General features: G+C 38.7%; 1 protein-coding gene across 1 annotated transcript in view; it reads right to left on the bottom strand.

Moving 5' to 3' along the window:
• Positions 1-20,211, bottom strand: part of CCDC141 (coiled-coil domain containing 141) — a gene marked incomplete at both ends in the record, with an annotated part of 144,843 nt that overhangs the window by 2,354 nt on the left and 122,278 nt on the right. The window contains 2 exons of the mRNA XM_081314251.1: positions 12,116-12,288; positions 14,972-15,858. Of these exons, the coding sequence (XP_081170377.1) occupies positions 12,116-12,288; positions 14,972-15,858 (1,060 nt within the window). The remainder of the gene's footprint in view (positions 1-12,115; positions 12,289-14,971; positions 15,859-20,211) is intronic.

The raw sequence follows: 20,211 nt of genomic DNA on the forward strand, positions 1-20,211 counted from the left end.
TGAAATAAGTATAGAAACTTGTGTTACCTGGATTTTTGCTGTGGGAAGTCTAGGTAAATAAATAACAGAGTTAGTGCACAGTTCTTCGGTGCGCTATTGTCAGTGATACTAGCATTTCTGAAGAAAGGGGTTCATTAAACATCATGGTGAGGTAACAGTGGTTATAGACTGCTGTAATTACACAAAATTGAGGATTCTGTTATAAATAACAAAAAAGGAAGCTAGCATACTTTAGTAATCCCATTTTCACAAAAATAAATTAGGTCCGGTTAGGCAATACGGCTTAAAGATAAAGCCATTTTTAATCCTGAATTAAGTGATTGTATGAAGATTTCAGGAAATGTAATTCTCCTGACAGATTCCTACGCAAATAGATACTTTGCGAACAAAGGGGAAAGTGAGGCAACTTTCACCAGTACTATTTCCCTGCTAATTTGAAAAAAAAAATAAAGAACTTTAACTAAATTAAGACTTTGTATTATCTCCTTCCTGAGGCACCATATCATTATCAACAGTGGTACCGGAGAAAATCAAGAGCCCTTGATTTGTTGATTTATGGCACTCAGATTTTCTGTTTAGTTCCTTAGTTGTGTATTTGCACTGTATCAGACAGTGGGGAATACTTTGATAACTGAAGAAGTCAAATAACCAAGGGTAAAGAGGAAGCCTCAGAGGTAGGGTGCAGGAACTGCAAAGAGATTAAGAGCAAAGCTTTGCAAGCAATTTGAAACCATGGAATTGAGAGAGGAAAGCTTCTTACATTCTCTAAAAAGAAAATGATTGGCATATAATACTACCCATCTCTGTGTTATACATGGGGCTGTCCTTGAGGACCACTCGGAGGCTCCAACTGGTACAGAATTCAGCAGTGAGAGTTGTGTTGGGAGTCTCCCGATACTCCCATGTTACACCTCTACTCCGTGAGCTGCATTGGCTCCCAGTTGTCCTCCAGGTGAGATTCAAGGTGCTGGTAATGGTTTTCAAAGCCCTACATGGCATGGGTCCGGAGTACCTTAGGAATCACCTGCTGCCGGCGTCAAGTTCCCTCCGCCCAGTGCGCTCCCACAGAGAGGGCCTCCTAAGGGTGCCGCCGTTCAGAGAATGCCGTCTGGTGGCTCCCAAGGGGAGGGTGTTCTCTGTGGGCGCGCCTGACCTATGGAACCGTTTACCGGTTGAGCTCCGGATGGCTCCCGTCCTTCGCTCCTTCCGATGCGACCTAAAAACCTATCTTTTTGAGCAATCCGGTCTGGTCTGACGGGTTTTGTTTTAATTATTGTTTTAATGTAACTTATCTTCTGCATTTGGGCATTAGGGTTTAATTTGTTTTCAATTTCTGTATTTGTGTATTTTGATATTTATGTCACTGTTCACCGCCCTGAGTCCTTGGGGAGAAGGGCAGTATACAAATCAAATCAAATCAAATCAAATAAATAAATAAATAAATAAATAAATAAATAAATAAATAAATAAATAAATGCAAAAATATTGTTCAAATGACATTTTCCCCAGTACAGGCTTCTTCTTTAGATGGAGGTTTGTGGGGGATAAACAATTGTCTTATAATACTTTATTTTTCTTTTTGTCAGATATGAAATTGCATAGAAACAGACGCTCTCTTAGTAAACGTCTAACAGAAATTATTGTAAAATAGGTACTTTGTCATGGAAACAATACAATTGAAGCAGCTCCAAAGTTTACACATCTGTGTAGAGTGAGATATTTTCTTATGATTTCTATTTCAGACTCTATTTACCCATGATGACTTTTCATTTAAGATTCACAAACAGCAAATAAGTCTTTGCAGTAAGGTCTGTTCACATAAAATCAGAAAGAATCTTTTTAAGCATATGTTAATCCTAGTATGAATCTCACATTGGTTTTTGTACCCCCACTAAAATATTTGCGAATGTTGGCATAATCTGCCGAAGTAATTCTATATTCTTCTGAACACTTCCAAGAATACCATGGAGAGCCAAGAAAAACAAGCAGATGGATCAACAAATAAATCATCCCAGAGTTTTCACTTGAGGCACAAATAACCAGCATTCAGAGAATAACAGAGTTGGAAGGAACCTTGGAGGTTTTCTAGTCTAACCTCCCACTCAAGCAGAAGATCCTAAACCATTTCAGACAAGAGGTTGTCCAATCTCTTGAAAAAATCTCCAGAGTTGGAGCACCCACAACTTCTGAAGGCAAGCCGTTCCACTGGTTAATTATTCTAACTGTCAGGAAATTTCTCCTTATTTCTGGGATGGTTCTGTCCTTGATTAGTTTCCATCCATTGCTCCTTGTTCTGCCTTCAGGTGCTTTGGAGAAAAGCTAGACTCACTCTTCTTTGTGGCAGCCCCTTAGTTACTGGAACACTGCTGTCATGTCACTCCTAATCCTTCTTTTCATTCAAATTACCTAATTCCAGCAACTGTTCTTCATATGTGTTAGCCACCAGTCCCCTAATCATCTTTGTTGCTCTTTTGTGCACTCTTTCTAGAGTCTCAACGTCCTATTTATATCATGGCAACTAAAGCTGGATATAATATTCCAAGTGTGGTATTACTGTCTCAAATTATTATACAAATACATTATGCAAAGAGTAAGCTGTTGGGAAAAGACTCTAATGCTACAAAAGGGGGAATGAAAGAGAAGAAAAGGATAATCAGAAGCAAGATGGAAAAACTTATAGTGCAACGTGTGCACCTTTGGAAGACTTGAAAAAAGAAGTTAGGGATAGATCATCATAGAGAAAATATGAGTCATTCTGTGTCTGAGACGGGTTGTCTCTAAATTTGATATATATGATAGATAGATAGATAGATAGATAGATAGATAGATAGATAGATAGATAGATAGATAGATAGATAGATAGATAGATAGATAGATAGATAATCTACTTATGTGCTCATTAAGAGTCGACACTGACTTGATGGTACATAATCAATCCTATATTAGTAAGCAGTTGAGGCCTACACCGAGACAAGTTCACTTTAAGTAAAAATATTGCAAAATGATTTATCTTTGTTTAAAAAGATTGGCATGATAAATATTTTCACAGTATGGCAGAACTGTCATCACATGACTGTAGGAAAATTAATCAGCCTGGACTTAAGGGACCCATTTTTCTTTCATTCCTCCGTTACTTGTAATTTAAAATGGAGGTCTATTTCCTGTATAGGTCTCTCTTCTCATTATTTTATTTTATTTCTAATTCCTCAAGTTATTACATATGTGTTAGCTTTGTTAAAGAAGACACAAAATATCAGATTGTGATTTATTTCAATCCATTTTCCTCCTGTGAGATTCCAAAACCCCAAAATGAATATTATTAAACGTAGAATTGCTTTCTCAGCATCTTAAATTTATCTACCTTTGAAACATCGAGTAACTAATATTTTCACAAGTACAATTTATGAAAGATTAACCAACTAATATTGCAATTTATACGGCATGGTTTAAGGTGAAAATCATTTACCTTCCCAAGACGTCCACACAGAAAGATATAAACAAAACGTTCTCAAACTAATTCAGAAAGTTAACTGTCTGGCTTGTGACTGTACGGTTATTTTGGAGAAAAATGAAAGCTACTCAGTTTGATAGTTCTTTTTTCCTATTTGAAAATTTGGGTCATTTGAACAAGAATTTTTTTCCTGATTCCTGGAAACTGCCTTTGTTTTCTAAACAGTAAATTGCATGTACTAGTTGAGCAGATACTTACCTGATGAAAAATGTAAATGGGCATTGGGGAAACCAGTCAAAAGCATAGTTTTTTTTGGATTTTCTTTCTCTGGTACTAAGGTTAGTGCTGGTTAGTGCTTGGATAGACTAATCAGGAAACACCATTCCAGTTAACTAAACTGAAAATAAGGTATGTGCGTGTGTGGGGGGAATATTTAGCTCACCTAGAGTAAATCTTTATCTTTACTCCCAGCTCCATTTCAGTTGTAGCATTTCAGAGCTCCCTTCCCAGATGATTTTGCCTTGCTTCATCTTTATTCTAAGTATTTTGCCCTAATTTTCATTCAGTTAGTCTTCTGGAGTGGCTTACATAAAACCCACATGAGCAATAAGGAGTTAAATAAGGAATAAATCAATATAGCGAAGTACAGTCATAAAATGGAATATTTTGCAACCCAATGCTCAACGAAGATGACAACATGAAAAAGAGGACTGCTGCAGCTGCTGTAATCCCCTTACAGACCCTTGTTAAAAGGGAAGAAACCTTATCCTTTTGGGGAGGAGGAGTCAAATGGTGACACGTTAACAGCTTATCCTATTTGCCATCCAACCATCTTAGTCACATTTCATGGGACTGATAAATACAGGCACAATACAATCCAGAAAAGAAACAGGGTTTCTATTTCAAAAACACTACAACTCAATTGTTAAACAAATTAAATTGTTTAAACAAATTAAAACCTGATTCCAGATTACCTGATTCCAGATTACCTGGAATCATGTGTGCAATCTTTTCTTTCCATTTACACATGTATTATACAGCATGTTTAACAAAAGACAGACGATAACCAACCTTTTAAAAATATATTTTGGAGAGACCAATGAACCAGAAAAAGATTGTTTTGTTGCATTATCCTTCACTGGAATTTAAAAAAAACACACACACTTATTTGTGTCCTGGGATGATTAATCTTGGAAAACAGAGTACTCCACTTCTCTACAAAATGATTGATGAGCCTTGGTGGAGCAGTGGGCTAATGCCTCCTTAAGTAACACCAGCTGCCTGCAATTAGTGCAGGTTCGCATCCCACCAGGCTCAAGGTTGACTCAGCCTTCCATCCTTCCGAGGTAGGTAAAATGAGGACCCAGATTGTTGGGGGCAATTAAGCTGACTTTGTAATAATGCCGCTTGGGTGTGTGTGTGTGAAAGCCCTAATAAGCAGGCATATACATAGAATGAAGGCTACTGCTAAGCTTGTAAAGCCGCCCTGAGTCTTCGGAGAAGGGCAGGATATAAATGGAATTAAAAAAAAACATTATTTGTATGTTATCCAACATTATTTTTCTAATCTTTAAAATTTGTTGATAAATTGTTGATTTAGCCTATCTAAAAACCTTTTCCAGTGGTTACTGGAATTCCACAGGCTGCTAAAACTTCCTAATTGAACAAAGAATATAATAATTTCCATTTACTTGCCTTTGGTAATTTACATTTCCTTTTCTATTTTGTAATTATGCTCTGCAAACTAAAGTTTTACCCACCACTTTTAAAAGGATTTATCCAAGGTAGTCAATTTTTCAAGAGAATTCAAACAAGAATTTTAGTTTGTGACCCAATAATATCCCAATATGTCTAATCACCTTATGTACTGAAATATCAAATTCTGTTGTTGTTACTGAAATTAACAAATTAACAACTACAGCCAATGATACAGAAGACAATCTGGAAAATTGAAATCACCTATACACCCACCCACCCACACACACACACACAGACACACACACACACACACACACACCTTTAAGAGAGAAATTTTTGATATTTTTCTGTGCCATACAAAATTTATCATTAACATGCCAGCTTATTTTCAGAGCACAATTAAACTATGCAAAACTCTCAAAATGTATATCAGCCTTGAAGCCATGTTTATTTTCACCACATTTATCTTTCTCCACAGACTCTTGGGCATTTTGATCCATCATTTCATGTTCTTTTTTCCTGTACCACTTGAGACATTTGCTTCTACCAAACAGCATATTTTCCCAGGAATAATTATCCCACATATTTAATAAAAACAAACAGTAAACAAATCCTATTTTACCTAGTTCTATATACTTTATTATCAATGAGCAGGTGTTTAGACTGATTCCAACATATTGTATATCCAGAATTGCTTACCCAATTGCTATACTACTTCTTAGTACCTAGGTAAAGTTCTTTAAGATTTGTTGAAAAGGATTAAAAATACTATCTGCATATAAAAATTTGTATTCAGTTCCTATGCCTAGAACCACCAGGTCACCTGGCAATCTAAATATGCAAAGTTTCCAACATCAAGTTAAAATTAAGGGAGACAAGAGGCAGTTTTGCTGACATCATATCTTTTCTTAATTGTAAGGAAAATCATCCCATTATTAATTACTGAAGCAGGAGGATGAGAATAATATCATTTTATTTACAATAAATAAAATGACCTAGAATGGCAAGTAGCTCCATGGTTTTAGTCAGAACTTTTTTTTAGACATTTGGAAATGCTAGGTTTGAATCTGAATTCTTTTCCATGCAAACAAGACTAGTGAACAGTTGAAACTTTGAGTAGGATATCCTGTCTTGTGAAAATCCAACCTACCTCCCAGGGTAGGTAGAGGAAACGTTTGGGGGGAAAAATGGAGGAAGAGATGCTATGTGCACAAATTTAAGCTCCTATGTACACAAATTCATAGGATATAAACCTAGTGTCATGGTTCTGACCAGTGCTTTTTTTGTAAAAGAAAAAGGTGCTGGAACTCACACATGTTGTACAACCCGCCTTGCCTACCCTACAAGGTTCCATCCAAAAAAGGTGCCGGAACTCCGTTCTGAGCGTTCAATGAGAAAAAAAGCCCTGGTTCTGACAGATGAAACTCTTCAAAGAACTTCGAGACATTGTTTTCCTTAAAGAAGCTTTATTGGAGTAACATAGCATAACATAAATAAGTGGCCTTTTCTAAAATGTTTCCTTTGTTTATTTGGTGTTCTAAAGGCTATGTTCAGAATTTCATGTTCTGGGTGGTTTAAGTTTGTTTAGAAACTAGGTTACAAATTCAGCAGATAAGGTTTTTCTTAGCATAGAGATTCATTGGCTACGTTTACAGATGACCTTATAATTTCTTGAACAAATGCTTGTGGCTTAGTCTACACCTAACGAGTAACCATAACTGATGGATCTATACATTAAACAAACTGGAGACAGGCAAATAATGTTACAGCTTAGCGTGATGTGCACATCAAGGGCATGTTTGGGTTTTGGTAATTTGTTTATATATTTTAATAGAGAAAGAAAACTGGGCACAATCTGAAATGAAGGTAGGATACCATATCCAGGCTGCAAAACCCCACTTAGTGATTAGATGGTAGAACACAGTCTTCTGTATTTTTCTGCCTTCATCTAGTTCTAGTAGTCATCCAAAGTATTGCATCTCAGATATAGTAGTCTAATAAACACAGAGTACCTGATGCTAGACTGACTTTACCACTGAATAGCCTTCCTATTAAGATTCATAAAGAAAAAGGAAAAGGAAAGACAAAGAGGAAAATTCCTCATACAAGAGCAAAGGAGATTGATTTGAATCTCAGTGCTTACATGTATGAATTAAGCAATGGAAAAAGAACTTTGACTGAAAAAGACCAGAACTTGTTTCTAGGACTGAATGCAATTATTAATATCATGATTTACTTCTTCTGTTAATTTCATGTATATGTACAGACCAGGACCTAAATAAATAAATAAAAATCCCAAATAAATTTGTCCTATTCATTTATTACAGAAAAAGTGACTTTTGTTACATGCAGTGCAAAGAAACCAGCCTGCAATTTGCCACTGATCTAATCTACACAAGCATGCATTTTTAATTTCTATTTTTTAATGTTTTCTAATTCAATTTCATTGCACTTACATGATTCTAAGCAGCTCACAAATTCAAACAACAAAAACTAACATATACAAATAAAATTAAAAACAATTTAAACCAGCAAACGGTGGATCAGAATTCACTCATAAAGTCTGAGACATCACTGACATCAGGGATAATGTGTCCATCCTTTGCCATTTTTTCAAGCACTGGGGAAGATGTTCCTCACTGACCCGCCTTCATGTTAGGAGCCCAACAAGTTTTAGCTATGCTCTTCCTGCTTCCAAATACAAGATTGGATTAACTTCAGTGACCATTAAGCCACCGACACATCTGTTCTGTCCCAGCCTACCTGAGTACTTGCTCAGCTGCTTTACTTACAAGAAACAAAACCCTTTTTATTTTTACACACCTGACTCAATGTCCAAGACTTTGGAGGCAAACAACCCAATCAACAAAACACAAAGCCACAGCATGAACGGTTACCTTCAGCAACCAGCACCCTCCACAACTCCCCCACTCCAGCCAGGGTGTGGCTTCTTAGTGACTTTTACTTTGCCTATAGAGCCGCCCCACTGCCTTCCTCTGTCTTGCTCGCCTCTCCTCTCTGCGCATCTGTGCATCCGGGATTGGCCCCAGCTGTTCCTCATCATGGCCCAACTTAGGCTCCCAAAACAGCTGCGTCTCTGCCCAACCATGAGTAGAGGGGCCAGGCTCCTCATCTGACTGTGAGTCTTGATGCTCCTCAGTACCTTCCTCAGACTCCAATGTCACTCCAGGCTCCTCCTCCACAGCTGAGTCCTCAGACTTGACTGCTGGATTCACTGGCTGTCAAGGAATCACAACAACACCCTTGCATTGAAGCATTCTTCTCTCTTTAGGATTTCAGGAGGACAGCTACCATTCAGCCCCATCAGAGAGAGACATCAGGTTGGAGAAAAAGTGGCCAGTGGTTCTCCAGGCCTGTAAATCTGCTTTGTTTTAAAAACTAGCGTGTCAATTGATAAAATAATTTCCACAAAGTTACCATGATGGAAAGCAAAAACATAAACAAGGCCACTAAAAGTTCTCCAAACCATGAGAAAGAAAAAACAAACAAACAAACCAAAAACCTAGAATGCAGAATTACATCACCCAACCCCAACTCTTACATTTTTCCTAAACGGGCAACTCACTCACCTAAAACATAGTAAAACATCAATATTTTAAAAATTGGCATTCAATCAAACCAGGCTCCCTTTTCTTTTACTCTGTAACCCTTTTCTAGTCTCATTTGGTTCAACCCTGTACTATTTCAGTTTGCCACAATGGGGCATCTGGATCCCATAAAACAATCTTCCCCTCCAAAATGCTCAACTACAACCATATTCAAAAGGACAGGCAGAAATAGAGCTAGTACAGGACAGACCTCATTGTTTTTCTGTGAAAATCAACAGCAAGGGGTGTTTCAAAACTTAGTTTTGTTTCAAGCTATGCTTATCTGGCACTTAATCAGACCCTAACCCTAAACACTTAACTCTGTGTTGTTGTTGTTTTTTTATCAGCCACAAATCTGTAGGGGGGAAGGGAAAGCTTTTACTGTGAATAATTGAACTAAATAATTATCTAATGTTATGACCGGCGCATGCCAATCACCTAAGATACCTCAAAGGTCACTGAAAGCAACATATTTTCCTGGCTTGAAACTTGAGTTTCATATGTTGCTGTTAAGCTTGCCCTTCCTTGATTCCATAATGTACCTCAAAAAGACATGTTGGGGAGGGGGGGCAATCCCAAGACCCATTCATTGAATACAGTATATATAGGTTTTCAACAGCCATTTAATATTACTGAAAAGATAGTAATAGATTCCAACTTCTTACAGGTAGGCTCGCTTAGGCCTAATTTTTTTAAAAATGGCATGTGATGATAGAATTATCTCACAGTGTCCCAAAGATTGGAAAAACACAGGTCCTGCCAATTAAACATTACTGAAAGAAAGTATCTATAGCTGTTGTTCAGAGACATCTAGATGCACTTTATGTCCTGTCTTAAGTGATTAATTTGTCCCCTTGACTTCATAAAACCTGAGCATATTAATTTTATCTCACTCTGGGAGTTTAGTAATCCTTTACAGTGAGTAAACCTCCATTCTCTTTCTAGGGTAGGAACTATTAATAGAGTAGAAAAAAGCAAAGTGGGCCTCTTTGTTTCAATGTGCGCAATTTTGGATTTTTGTAATCAGTCCCAAAAGAAGCCTTTCATTGCACATAAATCTTCATACATTCATTTTTCATGAACAGACTGTATTTAAAGAAAATGTTACACATGGCCTGCAACATATTTTCTATTTATTGAGCTAGGATAACTTTCCTCTTTGAACCAGCCACTTTTCACTTCACCTCAGGAACAGGACTACTGAATAACTAATCTGATGAACTAAAACTGTAAAATGTTTAGTTTTACAGCACTATAAAAAATCTGATGGAAGTCCTTCTTTATAGCATCATATCTTCACCATTTATAGTATATACAGTAACAGTGATGGCAAACCTTTTAGAGACCGAGTGCCCAAACCGCAACCCAAAACCCACTTATTTACTGCCAAGTGCCAGGGCTGCATCAGCATTGGGGTGCCCTCACGGGGGGGCAGGGAGGTGCCTCCGAGTGCCACCTCTGGCATGCAAAACCCGGGGGCGCAAAAATTGCCCGTGCTGCAAGGCGCAAAAACGGCCGCCGCAGCACTGCAGGGTGCAAATACAAGACGCTGCACCATGCAAGAATGGGGTAGAGCTAGTGAGTATCATGCAGGCACTAACTCCACCCTATTTGCAGCGTGTGTCTGCTCGCAGCCCTGTGCACGCATGCATGCATGTAAAATGTTTCCCCCTCCCTTTTCTTCCAGTCCATCAATCGACAATGGTTGGTGACCTCCTTTGTGCTGGGCAGGCCTCCTGCTCTGGGCCATGGTGGTGGACTGATGGACCTGCTGCTGGTGGCTGTGGTGCGTCTGCCAACAGAGAGGGCTCTGAGTGCCGCCTCTGGCATGTGTGCCACAGGTTCACCACCACTGGTATATAATCTTCTAATGCAGAGGCCCCTAACCTTTTGGGCACCAGTGACCCATTCCATGGAGATTTTTCCACATACCCTAAGGGGCATGATTTCATGTGCTGCCTGCATCTTGCGGATGGGGCTTTTCTTGTTTGCATGGACTGGTTTCTGGCATGTCACGGACTGGTGCCAGTCCTCTGAAGATTGGGGGCCCCTGTTCTAATGCATACTGCAAGCTTTCTTTCCATTTGCAAATTTCTTCCAAAAGATGACTGTACCTTCTTTCTTACACATATTTTGTAGAACAATTGTTATAGCAAAGTCAATTTCCAATTAAAATATACATTGTTGTCAACCAGGCTTTAAATGACAGAGATGCAATATACGTCTATTTTTTTTAATAATGGCAAGAATTCATTATGAATATTTGTCATTTGAATACAGTGAGAATTTATAAGACAAATCACTCCTTAAAGACCACTGCTTCTTTTCTTCCCTTTGTCAAAACTCATGTTGAAGAATCAAATTTGCTATATCCAATGGAGTGAAAAAGTACAGTGCTGCTTTTTTATCACATTTAAAATAAAAAAGTAGTTTAGTCTCTAATGTATGTTTTACTGTTAATTTCAATATGTTGTCAATTTTTCATTATTTTAATAATTTAAAATTATTTCCATTGTTTGCCTTGTGCCTATTACATTTTCTTTAAATTTTTCACTCATTTCAAACAAATACTTCTCATCTTTCTCACGTTAAATTGTTTGATGTTTCTAAATTTTTAAAAGAATAAGTATTGTGATTGCAATCCTAACTGGAAGTAAGTTGTATTAAACATAGACTAAATGTTCATACATAGGTTTGTACTGTTAGTGGCTTTAAGCTACTGGTTTTTTCAGCTTTAATAGTGACCTTCTATATAGAATTGATGTACGTAAGGTTCACCAAGGCAAAGATAATCTTTCTGAAAAGATATATCTATCTGATCAATATTGTACATGTGTGTGTATAAAATGTTCAAAAAAATTCTCTCTATATATTGCTTTTTCATAAAGTAGCATCGAAACAATATGATATTTGTAAGCTGTATATAGAATGAAGCAAGCATATCGTGTTGCACAGATCAATCATAGCCCCGTGACATATTTTCTCATAACCTTTAGAGGTATAATTATATTCATACAATCACCTTCATTATCTATTTAATAAAGAACATTTCCCCCCCATGCGTACATATCTCTTTGCGTTATACCATGGTACTGTAGACTAAAGGATAACTTCCTTTAGTATGCCTGTGACAGGAATATCAAAAGCACTCCATTCAGCGTGAGTGATAAGAAAGAGTGTCAAAGGTGAGGTGAGGTGCATCAAAATATGGTTGTTTACTGTTGTCTCCTTTGGTGAGTGTTAAAGTCCGGTGAAGTCAGTTTGCTGTGCTAAGTGAACAACCAGTGGGCAAGTGATGCAATCAAGTAGAAAGCGCAAAGGGTTATCCAGTCTACTCTTTTTATAGATGGCCAGTTACCTTTCACCCGGAGGATGGCACTGGAGGACACTGTGCCACTAGAATTTTTAGCCCGAACCACATACAGTCCAGCATCTGAATCATACACCTTCTCAATGAACAATGTATATTGTGTATCCCGGTGTAAGAGCTTTATGTGCTCATCTCCCATCACTCTCTGGCCCTTCTTGTACCTGGAGTAGAGAGTCAGGTTTCAAGTCAGGTTAACATGAATGTTGGTTGAAGCAATGATAATTTGCGATGTCAGGCAAACTCTTACGGAATATGAAAGTAGGTTAACAGTAGAAACTATTTACAATTGTAGCTTCCTACCACATCATATTTAAAAGAAAGAAGATTTGTGGTTAAAAAAAGAAGAAGAAGAAAGGTACTAGTAGCAAGAAACAAAATAACACCCTAAAAACTGAGATATTCTTTAGAAATGGATCTTCTCTTAAGACTTTATCTGACTGCAGTATGACTAGGCTAGAGGCTGAAATACTGTGTGCAAAAAACATTTATACAGAAAGTGTTGGTTTTCTTCTGTAAATATATCCCATGAAATTAACTGCTATCATTGTTGATTTATTGTTGTAAGTGAGGAGAAAATGGGTCTTAAATTCATACATTTTCGATACAGGCAAAAACCCTGCTAGAATTTTTTATTAAGTTTGTATCTGTTAGTAAAACAGAGCAATGTCCCCATGATGTGCCTCAATGTGGGATCTTTTGAAGGAAAAGAGCTTAGGCTAGCAAATACTAGAATAAGAGGGTGAACAATACTGCTAGCTCACCTCCTCCGGGACATACTGTCTAAGAACTCTGATGCAATCCCAAAGCTCCTAGATGACTTTGGCACTTGCTATGGAGAATACAAAAGCTTCCAGTATTGAAGCACTGGGGGGGGGGGAGACTGAAAGGGCCTTCTCCTGGGCACTAACACGAAGGGCTTCAGGGTCACACAAAGAACAATTAGGTGACCTCTTCACTTTGGTTAAGTAAATCAGAAAACCTCTATGCCCAAATTGCTTAACTGTAATGAATTTTAGTCACTTCACATATGTGTTTCTCTTTCCACTACTGATGAAATGAAAAAAAATTACACATTGATTTTTAACCATCTTTTGGCCTTTGCAAGACAAGGTGGTATCTTATGGAGTATAATAAGCAAATTTTTGAACAGTAGAGCCAGTTATATCACAATAGTCTATCTGGTAGTCTTTTTACTCTTAGCAGCTCTCATTTAAAACAATTTCCTAAAGTTCACATAGAAAATTCCACTTTTAAAAAGAACGAACAAAAGAAACAACTCTTAAGAATTGAATTAGTGATTCAGGCAAGCTGTAGTGACTGATTTTTTTAAAAAAAAATGCCTTTTAATTATTAGCAAATTTTATCAAGTGTGTTAGTTGCTTTCAGATTTGTTATGCATACTCATGAAGAAAAGGGTTTTCTCTTTCAAATTCCGCTTTCTTTCTATATTTAGCACTATTAGATACGATAGAATATTATGATTGAAAAAGTCAAAAATGATAATAAAAAAGAGACAACACTAGAAAGGTGAAGGGAAGTAACCACAAATATGAGATGAATTTAGAATCAATCTGGAACTTATTGAGCTAACTCCCTCTCTATTCACTTCCATTCTGTCATGAATGTACTAAGTTCTACATTAGGCTTAATACATAAAGATCTCTCTCTCTCTCTGTGTTATGTACCCCGGTGCAGGCATCTGCATAGCAACAGCCACTAGGGGGTGTTGGCCTGGACGGTTTTGGCGGGAAAGCTAGTTTCGGCGGGAAACCTAGGGCCAACCCCATTGGCTGGCCGCCTACCGGGCCAGGTATATAAGGAGGCCAGGTAGCCCTTGTTCTCCAGTACGCACCCCCCACAATAAAGAGCTGAACACGTACTCCGGCTGGCGTCTCTTCCTTGCGTCGGACCCACTACATTACTCACTCTCTCTCTCTCTCTCTCTCTCTCTCTCTCTCTCTCTCTCTCTCTCTCTTTGAATGTTAAATAATTACACACAAAAGATAAATACAATTTAATTACTGTTTGCCAACTCTGGGATTTAGCACCAACTTTTCTGTGCATTTGAAACCACACACACACACACACACACACACACACACACACACACACACACACACATTCTCTGATAAATACTCCCAGGAAAGCTTGTTTTCATTATCCTTCAATATTATAAATCTTGTCTTACTCTCATTTAGTTGGCCAATTATACCTGTTGATTCTCTCACCTTTATATGGAAAGTATCTGCAGAAACAAAAGGACTTTTGGACTGCCATTTTCAAAGCAAACAGATTAAATACTGAAGCCAATTGTCTCGTAATTATGAATCCTACTAAAGTATAAATGTGAGTCTTATATAGGCATTCTCCGGCAAACTTCACAAACTAGGGACTAACATCTATGGGCTTACAGGTCCAGTTTCAATGTGGATGAGTTGCTAGACATGAGGTAAACTGAATCCAACATAGAGTATGATATTTCTCCTCTATTCAGTTTCTGGAGCTACAATAAAGCTGATCTTCAAACACAGAGGGATTTTCTAATACTTCAATTCTTATAAAAAGGAGTTGTAATGTTTAATAACTGGAATGTTTTATTGCTAGATAGAAATGGTTTAATGTCATTCATCTTCAGATACTACTTAAAACATATAGACTGAATGTGCATGAATTATTTTGAATCTGGAACCTGACAGTAAGTGCTAATATTGTGTAAACTCAGTGGGAATGGAATTAATTATGTGGAAATGTGATGTGAATGCTAGTGAGACTATCTGATTTTCAGATTAGTTTTTGCTGGATCACCCTATTTATATTTAGGTTTTTTCATTGTAAGCTACCCACCAGGTCAATGTAGGTTCTGGGAATCCTGTCACTTCTACTTCCAAAGTCACCGGAGCACCTTCCATGACAGTTACATTAGACAGAAGCTTGGAGAAGCTAGGTGCCTGTCCAGAGAAGCTGACCTTGCTGTTCTTTTCAGATATGCTTTTAATCCCTTCTCCGGCAGCCATCTGCCTCTGACAGTTTCCTGTGGAGTCTGATTGAAAGAGACCTGAAAATGCATTGGATGAAGCATGCAGCCTAGCCTGGTTTTTAGTAAAGTTATTTCTGTCATGCAATTTGCTCTGTGCTTCTCTCATGCTTCTGGGAGCCTCGTGACATTGCAAATGGGTCTCATGCACTTCACTCCTCATGCAGTAGACAGCCTTGGTCTTGGACGTCGTCGAGGAAACAGGGGGAGTGGCAGCCATTTCTGGAGAACTGTGAGCAAATGGAGATTCTATCTTGCACTTGGAATGGCTGTCTAGGATGGAAGAAGAAAAACTTCCTAGCTGCTCTGATATGCACTCCTTTCTGTGGCCAGGCACATCAGCAGAAGCAAGAGAGGTTAAGGGATCGGGATCATCTCCCATTCTTCTGCTGCCAGCACTTATTGGCATTCGCAGAGTGTAAGAGCTGACATGCACACTACAGGAGCTACTGCTATGTGGTTCATCTAGTTCTGTTTCCGAATGCAGGAGGTTGGATTCTGGGGTCTCGGAAAGTGGAGGCAATGAAATATCATCGGGAGATATACACTCGTATTCGTCTCCAGAGAGTGCATCTTCCGCCAGCAGCTCATTGTGAAAGCTGTCCTCCTTGGCAGCAGAAGGCAGCTCTGTGTCCTGTGAAATGCAATCCTCAACAGCTGGGCAGATCACTGATGTCTCAGCCAAGTCCTTCTCTTCCTTAAAAGCCAAAAAAGAAAGAGGTTGGGGGGAAGGGAAGGGTAGGCAAAGGAATAGAAAGGAAGGGGAAGGCAAGGGGAGGAGAAAGGGAAGGGCAGATGCAAAAGAGACTTTAAATGATGTCTATAAAGCTTATTTTGTCTAGTCTTTTTCACATCTTTCTTTGGTATATTAAATTTTAAAGATCTGTCTAGTTCTCTGTCAGAAGGGCCATTTAGTCCAATTTAAAATAATCTTTGAAAAGGAGAGTGGATATCGTTTTGAGCAAACATGCAAATTAAGGGGATTTTCCACCACCACCCCATTTTTCGGAAATGTATTTTTATTGCAATCGTTTCTAAGATGGCATGCCTGAAAAAAAGTATTTACTTTGCTTTTTAATTGATTAAGCTAATTATGTAAATGTCAGACTATAGATTGCCATGAACAGAGAAAAGTAATACTGAAGTAACATCTCCAGTTTCTGGTTGCACTGCGTTAACACAAACATTATATTGAGAAGAAAACATTCTGTTTCTCCCATAGCTTTGTGTCCCCCAATGATCCGCATTTATAACAGATTCTGAAAAGACAGTTATTGAGATGGCCTCTAGTTTGAATACAGAAATCAGATTGACTATATGCTCTGCAGCCAAAGATGGAGAAGCTCCATACAGTCAGTAAAAACAAGACCAGGAGCTGACTGTGGCTCAGACCATGAGCTTCTTGTTGCAAAGTTTAGGCTTAAACTGAAGAAAGTAGGGAAAAGCACTAGGCCACTCAGGTATGAATTAAATCATATCCCTGTTGAATATACAGTAGAGGTGACAAATAGATTTAAGGAATTAGATCTGATAGACAGAGTGCCTGAAGAACTATGGACAGAGGTTCGCGACATTGTACAACAGGTAGCAACCAAAACCATCCCAAAGAAAAAGAAATGCAAGAAAGCAAAATGGCTGTCTGAGGAAGCTTTGCAAATAGCTGAGGAAAGGAGGGAAGTGAAAGGCAAGGGAGAAAAACATAGATATGCCCAATTGAATGCAGAATTCCAGAGAATAGCTAGAAGAGATAAGAATGCCTTCTTAAATGAACAGTGCAAAGAAATAGAAGAAAACAATAGAATAGGGAGGACCAGAGATCTTTTCAAGAAAATTGGAGAGATGAAGGGAACGTTTCATGCAAAAATGGGCATGATAAAGGACCAAAATGGCAGGGACCTAACAGAGGCAGAAGAGATTAAGAAGAGGTGGCAAAATTACACAGAAGAACTATACAAGAATGAGCTTAACGTCCCAGATAATCACAATGAGGTGGTCACTGACCTCGAGCCAGACATCCTAGAATGTGAAGTGAAGTGGGCCTTAGAAAAGCTGAAAAACAACAAAGCTAGTGGAGGTGACAGTATTCCAGCTGAGCTGTTCAAAATCTTAAAAGACAGTGCAGTAAATGTGCTACACTCAATCTGCCAGCAAATTTGGAAAACTCAACAGTGGCCACAGGATTGGAAAAGATCAGTTTACATCCCAATTCCAAAGAAGGGCAGTGCCAAAGAATGTTCAAACTATCGCACCATTGCACTCATTTCTCATGCTAGTAAAGTCATGCTTAAAATCCTACAAGCTAGACTTCAGCAGTATGTGGATCGAGAACTACCAGAAGTACAGGCAGGATTTCGAAGAGGCAGAGGAACTAGAGATCAAATTGCCAACATATGCTGGATCATGGAGAAAGCTAGAGAGTTCCAGAAAAACATCTACTTCTGCTTCATTGACTATGCTAAAGCCTTTGATTGTGTGGATCATAACAAACTGTGGCAAGTTCTTAAAGAGATGGGAGTACCAGACCATCTTATTTGTCTCTTGAAAAACCTATATGCGGGTCAAGAAGCAACAGTGAGAACTGGACATGGAACCACTGATTGGTTCAAAATTGGGAAAGGAGTCCGGCAAGGCTGTATACTTTCGCCCTGCCTATTTAACTTATATGCAGAGCACATCATGAGAAAGGCAGGGCTAGATGAATCAAAAGTTGGAATTAAGATTGCCGGAAGAAATATCAACAACCTAAGATACGCAGATGATACCACTCTAATGGCAGAAAGTGAAGAAGAACTAAAGAGCCTCTTGTTGCGGGTGAAGCAGGAGAGTGCAAAACTTGGGTTGAAACTTAACATTAAGAAAACCAAGATCATGGCATCTGGCCCTCTCAATTCCTGGCAAATAGATGGGGAAGAAATGGAGGTAGTGACAGATTTTATTTTCCTGGGCTCCAAGATCACTGCAGATGGGGACTGTAGCCAAGAAATTAAAAGACGTTTGCTCCTCGGAAGGAAAGCCATGGCAAATCTAGACAGCACACTAAAAAGCAGAGACATCACCCTGTCAACAAAAGTGCGTATAGTCAAGGCTATGGTCTTCCCAGTTGCAATGTATGGCAGTGAAAGTTGGACCATAAGAAAGGCTGAGCGCCAAAGAATTGAGGCCTTTGAACTATGGTGCTGGAGAAGACTCCTGCGAGTCCCTTGGACTGCAAGGCGATCAAACCGGTCAGTCCTAGAGGAGATCAATCCTGACTGCTCTTTAGAAGGCCAGATCCTGAAGCTAAAACTGAAATACTTTGGCCACCTAATGAGAAGGAAGGACTCACTGGAGAAGAGCCTAATGCTGGGAAAGATTGAGGGCAATAGAAGAAGGGGACGACAGAGAATGAGGTGGCTGGATGGAGTCACTGAAGCAGTAGGCGTGAGCTTAAATGAACTCCAGAAGATGGTAGAGGACAGGAAGGCCTGGAGGAATGTTGTCCATAGGGTCGCGATGGGTCGGACACGACTTCGCAGCTAACAACAACAACAACTAGTTTGAATGTTATTATCATGGAGGATAATTTTATAGCTAGCTATTTGCCTTAATAATGAATGGGACATCTGTATTCATGGTGTATTATGGAGCTCAGTTTCTGCAGATATTCAGGGTGGAAAAGATATTTTATTTCTTGACGCACCTGCTTGGCTAGTGTAGGACACAGGATGCTAACCTAACTACATTTTTTTTACAATCAGGCACAGCTCTTTTACTCCTATGTTTGATATTTGTTGCTCCCAGGAAGTTATGCAAATCCAGCTATTCATCAATAATTCAAAATAGTTGGTTTCCTTTCCTTTAAATTTAACACCACAAACTTTTAACTGAGGAACATTTTCCTGTTTAAACTGTGATTTCCCCTACTCAGAGATCTATAAGGGCATCTTAATATACCTTCTGCTCACCCTGGTTCTAAAACCAGAGGCAAGAGGCAGCGCCAATGCCTAAACATTGCATGAATTTTTGCCCCACTCCAGAAACATTAATAATTTTAGTAACCAAGTATATGACAAAATATGGTGTATTGTCCAAATCCCAGGCTTTCACAGGATAATTTTTTGTGTGCATAAAGAAATGCCTGTAGCATTATTTTCTAAGTAAGCAGGATACCTTTATCTACTGCCAATTTAAGTTACATTTTATAATATTGTAGCTATTATGGAGGGGAAAAAACTAATATATTTGCTGGGCTTCCTTAAACCACCCATAACTCACACCTTGTTCTTGAATTTTCTTGAGGGCCTTATTTTGGATGGGGGGTACTGTCCTTTTTAAACAGTATTGGAGATAAGAGTATTTTTGCTATGAACAATTAAAGTATGAGTTTTGGTGGCTGCTACTTGATGTAATTGGATGTGTAGATTATAGTTTGTGAGTATACGTCCTACACCAATTGTTTGAATGTTGGAGGAAGGACTTGGTAAGTGATGATGTAGGAGACTGGAATGTACAACTATTCTTTGTCAACCAGCTACCCAGTGCAATTCTTATGGAGACTGGGGTTTCCAGCTACACATGCAGTTTGGTGCTCATGAAATGCAGATAGGAATCTCTTCTCTTCTCTTCTCTTCTCTTCTCTTCTCTTCTCTTCTCTTCTCTTCTCTTCTCTTCTCTTCTCGTCTCGTCTCGTCTCGTCTCTTCCCCTTCCCCTTCCCCTTCCCTTCCCTTCTATTATTCACTGGCCAGAAAGGGCAAGAAATGATTGTCTGACAGTCTGACAGCAAGTTCTATGAATGCCCAGATCCAAATGTACAGGACAGCATGTACAGTATCAACTTTGAATTCCCAGGACTGAAAGACAAACATTTTGGTTGTCCAGAAGTGACCACTGCCTTCCACCTTTTCTTCATCTCCTGTCCTACTTCCCAACATTATATACACAAATATAATACTCCTCAGACAAATCTAGCCTTCATGAATCACGAGATGGTATATATAATAAATATATTAATCTTTAATTAGTCTTGATGGTTCCACAAGACTATGTTGGATTTGCTGAAAAAGATTAACC

This window comes from Vipera berus (assembly GCF_964194415.1).
Source record: "Vipera berus genome assembly, chromosome: 1".
NCBI classification, from domain to species: domain Eukaryota; kingdom Metazoa; phylum Chordata; class Lepidosauria; order Squamata; family Viperidae; genus Vipera; species Vipera berus.